The sequence below is a fragment of the Limulus polyphemus genome, unplaced genomic scaffold (assembly GCF_000517525.1).
Source record: "Limulus polyphemus unplaced genomic scaffold, Limulus_polyphemus-2.1.2 Scaffold2082, whole genome shotgun sequence".
NCBI classification, from domain to species: domain Eukaryota; kingdom Metazoa; phylum Arthropoda; class Merostomata; order Xiphosura; family Limulidae; genus Limulus; species Limulus polyphemus.
The window spans coordinates 105,762-113,293 of NW_013667692.1; the positions used below are offsets into that span (position 1 = coordinate 105,762).

At 29.3% G+C, this 7,532-nt stretch overlaps 1 protein-coding gene across 1 annotated transcript in view; it reads right to left on the reverse strand.

The window, feature by feature from the left end:
- The window catches only part of LOC106465874 (very long-chain specific acyl-CoA dehydrogenase, mitochondrial-like), a 53,855-nt gene that overhangs the window by 24,532 nt on the left and 21,791 nt on the right, over nucleotides 1-7,532 (reverse strand). The window contains exon 4 of the mRNA XM_013926115.2: nucleotides 3,373-3,437. Coding sequence (XP_013781569.1) covers nucleotides 3,373-3,437 — 65 coding nt within the window. The remainder of the gene's footprint in view (nucleotides 1-3,372; nucleotides 3,438-7,532) is intronic.

A 7,532-nucleotide genomic window follows, 5' to 3' on the forward strand; every position in this document is an offset into this window, starting at 1 on the left:
GGGAGATACTCACACTGGGGAGTTCTGAGGAACGATGCTCTGGAGACAGTGCAATAAGTGAACCACATTCTCTATTTTGAAAACCAAACTGACACTGATTTATTCAATCGAGGGGTTAGCAGGGCAAAGTCCCATTAAGTTTTAAGTATGATAGTCCATGAGTGACAGTCCAGAAGGGTAGTTGTCTTTGTGTTATAATTGTTTACCACATGAAAAGCACACAAGGTGGCCTTATGAAACACCCCATCTCAACAGAGCTTGTTGCTACCAGGAATTATTATCTTTTTTTTATTGTTATCAGTCTACTGGATTTGAAAGGAAGCATACCTGACCAGGTAACACTCACCACCAAGTGGGATCTGTGAAAAAGAAGAGAACTAAACACAAAATATTACTGAACTCACTTTGAAAAACTATTACTTTTAAATTTCATTATCATAAAATAAAGAAATAGAAAATATACTCCAGACCCAAGAAGACAGGTCTAAAAAAAAAAAAAGAATAATCTAAAGCATAGGCATAACTAAAACCATTCAAAACTGAAGATAAACCTGCAGCAAGCACGTAAAATCATCATCGTAGCATTCTGCCATTGAAAAAAGTGAATAGGAAGTAATAACGGGGGAGCTTGTTAGTACACAGGCTGGAGCAAGTGAGGTAAGATTTACACCAATGCTTACATGGGCAGAGAAGAGAATCTTTTATCGGGATAAAGCTAAAGAGTGAGAAGAGGCAAGTGTGTTTCAGAATAATGGTTTCTGTAATACACCTCTTGGTACACAATTTTAACCTTTCATAAAAAAGAACAAGTCCCCAAATTTATGTTAACTCTATCACTATGGGTATCCTTTACTACACACGACACAAGGTTTTTGTGTTTTATATTCAAAGTTTTATTAAACTACTTTTTGTTTATGGTATATCAATTAGTATATCATAAAATCTTAGCTAATAATCAATATTTTAAAAGTATATAAATTTTAAGATCTTAATCATATAAGGCAATATTTAAAAAAATACCTGGATTTCCCCTAGTGTGACACACATGACACATTTTCACTAGGTATCTTTTCTTCTCTATTTCATCCATCGCTCTTCCAAAAAGTATGAAATTCATTGTAAATTTCTCACTATAAAATTGTCATTGCTCAGATACACCATAATTTTTATAGCCTTCAAAGATATCAAATAGAAAATCAGACCCCTCCAGCCACACCCACCTGTCACATCCTCTCTTTCTGGATTTGTTAATAGTTCTCTCTTAAATTTAATTATACATTACCTATAAGCAATAGAAAGTGAAGGTTTTTATCTATCATATGACGTATTGTATAACATTGTGTTGTGAACAGATAAAGTCAATTTCACTCATAATACAAGGTTCATTCCTGTGGGAAAGTTAATGAATAGCTTGGACAAATTTGTAGTGGCTCTTGATGCACAGTTAGAAAGCCAGAAAAATTTTGAGAGTTAGGGAAAATTGTCTACTTTTTGCATGTTATTAGTCTATGTTCTTTAGTGCATTATTTAATTAAATAAAAATTACTTAGTGCATTAATACCAAAAAAGTAGGGTTAAGTATCATTGACAATTAACAGCAAGAAAAAGAAGATCAGTAAGTACTTTATTTCTTGTTTTTCATGTTTATTCTTTATTTATTATTATAAAAGTAACTAAAATGTAAAAATAGGGATCTCTTTAGGTCAATTAAGGTTAAGTTAGGTAAAATAAACAATAATAATAATAATAATATAATAAAAATATTTCATGTGGCACGCACGCAAGCAGCTCGGAGTAGCTCATGGGTAATGTAATTCGATAGCGTGACGTGAGCTGCACGTTTCCCAAGTGATTTAAACTTATAATGGCATGAATAGTAGTTATACACAGTTCAAAGGGCAATCAAAAGAGCAATGAAACAATAAAATTTAATTATAAATAGATGTATACTGTTACAAGTTTAAAGTTACTTAGGATAAACAAATGTAGTTTCACACTACATTTGAAGTCATTCTAGAAAGAAAAAGAGAGTAATTTAAAGTTATTTCGATTTTTTTTTTTTTTGGTGGTTAAAAGATTAGTCAAACTGACCAACCTTGTACAGTTAGGGTAGCAAAAATTACAGATAAAATATACACTTTTCCTGAAATCAAACATTTGAAATGTATTTAAGAGGTTTTAAAGATAACATAAATGAAATTTGAGATTTTTGAAATGAAGTATTTTTAATCTTAACATGAAAATCACTTTACACAAGGAATCTTCAAAACAAATACTCAATATATTTAAGGACAAATCTATTTTAGTTTATTAAAGATACTTACTTAAAAATATTGTTTTTTTTATGTGAAAGACTTATAATGTTTACTGAAAGAATGCCAAATTTCATTAACATATACACACTATATTAAAAGTTAGTAGTATCAAATCTATAAGGACTTTGAAGGAGTACAAAGAGGTAACATGGTCAGTCAAATTGACTGAGTTCGTGTTGAGAGAGTTAAAGTCAGAGGGTGTTATTGATAGAATGACATCAAAGAATGTATTTACTGACATTGACAAATCATCTCTTAATTTACCATGGTCAATAACCAATAATCACATTAGCAGATCTTAAATGTTGAAACCATAGAAAACAATTCCTTATTTGGATTTTAAATATTCTTAAATTATCATTATAATCATTATTATGCATAAATATACTTACTTATATTATACTGTATTGTATGACTATAGTTAGATCTCCAAACAACACCTGCATGGATCTGTATAGTTGTATTTTTAATGTCTCACATTGCACATCTCACACAGTGTAAATTATTAGATTTACTACATTGTCCAAACTGATGTTCGATCAACAGTTGTTTTTCTGTCAATCATTGCCTAAGGTAACCAAAGGTCAATAAATAAAATCTAATAAGATACAAGTAAAGAAGGCATTACTGTTTTGAAATTTTTTGAGGTATGTGTGTAACAATGTATAAACTAATTTTTCTGACTATCTTGATAAAAAAAAATATTATTGCCCATAATACATTTTTTGAAAATACTCAGCAAGTGTTAAAACTTTTCATGCTAAGCTTTAGGCTAAAACAGAAATAAAAGTAGTAAAGCAGGGCAAAACTAAATCATGTTTTCAAAAATATGTCAAAGTAGTGCATGCAACAAAGACCTAAAGCCAGAAAACATCACCGATTTATATAAGTAAGACCTAAAAGAAGTTTAGAAGTATTTTTATAGATTATTTTTCCCTAATAAATATTGCACAATATGCATATTCTTTACACTTTTATCTGAAGATGTTGGATATTGGTCCTATTATAATAAATTTTCACAAAAAAACACTTCTTAACTCTAAACATTAGAATTTACCTCAAAGAACTTGGCAGTTGGATCAGTCAGCATCTGAAGAGTCTCTTGTTGCTCTTGGTTAAGAACTGAAATAGTTATTACACAATTGTTTATTCAGTTTTTTTAGTTAACCATATTTATATTTCTAGGCTTTTAACATGAAAAACAAAAAAAGTTTTATTTTGAGACAATGATGAAGACCTGTTGCAAAAACCTACAGTTATACCCAACTGAAAAGTTAAAAAATTACCAACCCCTATGCAAATTAAGCTACTTTGAAAACATTGGATTAGGTTTAAGAAATATTTTCCAAGTTATCAAACTCAAAAGTAATTTTGATGGTTAACAATCAAACCACCATTTATAATTAGTAGAATTAAAGTTGGATAATGCCAATGAAATAAAAAAGATATTTCCTTTAATAACAAGACTAGTAACTTTGCAGTCATATAATTGATAATAAAATTCAGTGCCCTAACACATACCTATACATCAATCAGATTTTTACAAAAATTAAAAACAAAGAAATTATAAGAACCATAGCACCATGTGGAAAAACTTAGTAAACTTGAAGGTTAAAAGTTCAATGCATGAAAGGACAAAGTAAGCACTTATAAAAGTTTGGAATATTAAAAACTCGACAGAATTTTGAATGAATTTGAAAATTAGGGAAAAAGTTAAGAGACATAGAGTTGAAAGTAAATAAACAAAAAAATTAAATGCAGTTTTTGTGTGAAGTAAGCATGCCGAAAAATGCTTACAATGTTATCAGTCAAAATGTTGTAGAACTATAAGTGACAATAAAATAAATTTAGAAAAAAAAACTTTAAGACAACTGAGTAAGAAAACAAAAATAATAAAGAAAACCGTAGACAGACATAAAAGACATGGAAATCATCCCTAAAGTTGAGAGTCACTTGTCAAAAGACCAATACAAATATTATTTTGTTTTCATTTAAGAGTTAGGACTGGGATTTTACACAGGAAAAATAACAGAAAAGCACGAAAAAGCTATATTATTGAAGTTATATTATGATGATGGAGATCAAAGATAAAATTCAAAATCTTCTTGTAGAGAACCTATATGAAAGGTTTGGTCTATTTTGAATTTCATGTAAAGTTACACGAGGGTTATCTATGCTAGCCATCCCTAATTTAGCAGTGAAAGACTAGAGGGAAAGCAGCTAGTCATTAACATCCACCACCAACTATTTTTTATCAATGAACAGTGGGATTGACTGTAACATTATAATTCCCTCATGGCTGAAAGGGTGACCATGTTTGGTGGGACAAGTAAGTCATTTTTAAGAACAGTTGTGTATTGGTGAAGAAAGAAAAATGAGCATAGCTAGAAAATGCAAAAAATTATCTAATAATAAGGGAATGATTATGCAAAGTGTCAAGGAACTGAGTAGGGTTGAATTTGTGTCTTAATACAAATACTATTTTTTAACTTTATGTTTTTAATGCACATATGTGTAAAGTGTAAACAACAAACAATGTAATTGTAATATCTCATATATAAGGTAAATTATTCAATACTGGAACTCACAATTATTAATACTAAATTATTAGAGGTCTGAAAGCTGTATAGAACAGATAGAAAATAATCAAGTGAAACAATGGGGGAAAAAAGTATAAATGCAAGTTTTGTACATATTTGGTTAAACAAACTGAGAATCATCAGAGAAGTATTTCAAATAAAGAATATTTATTTTTCTTATGGATATAGTAATAGTAGGAGTGGTGTGATATTAGTTAAAACATATCTGAATTCATTGTAAAAAAAATCTAACATCAGAAAACGATGACAGCTACACATAATTATAGTGTAAAATGAAAAAGATTTGGCCAGAAAATAATAATGAAGTTGATTTTTAGTTTTGCTCTAAGTATATATCTTGTTCTGTTTGGAAGTTAATAATTAATATAGCATATGCAAATGTTTTGCACAAATATTTTAAATTGCATAATTTATGATGGATTCAACAGTGATAATTTCTAATAGATCATAGAGCAGGATAAAAACTTGGACGTACAAAGTCAAGTGAATTTCTGCATACACAAAAAGAACAATTAAGTTATAAAAAAAAAAGTAAAACAGTAGCCTGCTTATCACCTCTTTCCCATTTTTTATTCTAAAAGTAGTAATTATTTTGTTTATCAAAACAAAGGCATTAGAGAAATAAATGTACTGTTTCAAGCCAATGATTTTATTACAATCTCTAGTGACTTAACTTGGCTAAAATCACTGTGAAAATAAAATCTAAAAAGAAATAAAACAAAGGGGAAAATATAATGAATTATTTTTTATCATAATAAAATATAATGCAATCTCATTTTAGAAACAGTCAAATAATAATTTAAATTTATGAAATAGTAAATATTTGCCTCTTCTAGAAAAAATTCCAATAAAAACAATTTTTTGGTTTTAGTTCTATAAGTTATTTTTTTTGCCTGTCACAGATGATTTTTTTTTCTGATCTTCATATTTATATAAAAAGATCAAATAGAAGAAATGCTATACTGCCATACATAATGATGGGTAACAAACAGGTCCCAGGTATAAAAAGTAAATTTTTAACTCAAAGAACTTATGGGCTAAAAATATATTTATTATGAATTATTATTACTGGAATAGATGTTTCAGCCCTTAAGGATGGCTTAACATTTTTATTTGTTTTATCCAATGATGTGTATAAAATAATTTCTTATTATAAAGAAGCATACAAACACAAAATATCTCATATTCTAGAAAAAATTATTTAATACCATTCACCAAGATGTTTTTGGTCTTTTGCCCAAATAAAGACTCATATACAGGTTGAAATTCATATAACTTTAAAGGCACACATGTATACATGTTTTCATTTTTACCAGTCACTCAAAATATAGTGATATATACTATTACTGTTTATGGTATGGACATAAAAAGGGGGGAGTGGAATAAAGATTAACCTACACGACAAAGAATTGTATAAACTTTTAGTACAATCTGCACATATACACTCTTATAATAAAGCCTTTTGAAACTACTTTAAACACGTTGTTTAATGTTTTTTTTGGCAGAAATAGATTCTAGGTTTCAAGGTCTTGAAATAAGACTAAATTCAGGGACTTTTTCATAGTAACATAAATAAAAAGGGTAAAAATTGTTCTTTCATCATTATGTGAATTTTGCTGAAGTTTTATCCTACTGAAAATTTTAAACACTATTTTACATACAATCTTGTGCAAGCATTTTAATAAGATTGCACAATGGAATGGGGTAACTTGTTATTTAAACATATATTAAATACATATATATGTAAAAAATTTAACAATTATATTTCATTTAAAATTATGTAATTTATGTAAATTATGTTTTAACCCTCTAACAGTTGAAATAGTTGTTGGACTTACACTATAAATGTACTAGAATTTTATTAATTACAACAATGAACTTAAAAGAGCATACAAGGGTTATATTGTTGAATATAGTTACAAACAATGTGAGCAGGCATGGCCAGGTGGTTAGGGCGCTCAACTCGCAATCTGAGGGTCGCGGGTTTGAATCCCCGTCACACCAAACATGCTCGCCCTTTCAGCCGTGGGGACGTTATAATGTGATGGTCAATCCCACTATTCGTTGGTAAAAAGAGTAGCCCAAGAGTTCGCAGTGGGTGGTGATGACTAGCTGCCTTCCCTCTAGTCTTATACTGCTAAATTAGGGACGGCTAACACAGATAGCCCTCGTGTAGCTTTGCACAAAACTCAAAACATACAAACAATGGAACTGTCTGCTTAATGAAATATTAACCTTAACATTAATAATAAGTAGTGACTCCATTAGTAGAAATCTAATTCTATTGTGTTTTACAGTATAAATATTAGGTCATCAAAAAATTAATGTCACGTTTTGGAACATTTTCATTAACCACCCCCCAAAATATGTACATCACGTATAATAGTTAAACCACCACCTAAACGTCACGTTAGTGTAGCCTATATAATGTGTAAAGTTTAGTATACTCTAATACTTTATAGTGATGGCACACAACGAGACACACACATTCAGCATGTAATGCTGTTTGAATACAAGGGAAACAATGTCTCTATAGCCACAAAGAATATCAAAGAAGTTTATGGAAATGTTTTGAATGTTCATAAGTGTCAACGATAGTTCAGCAAATTTTGTTCAT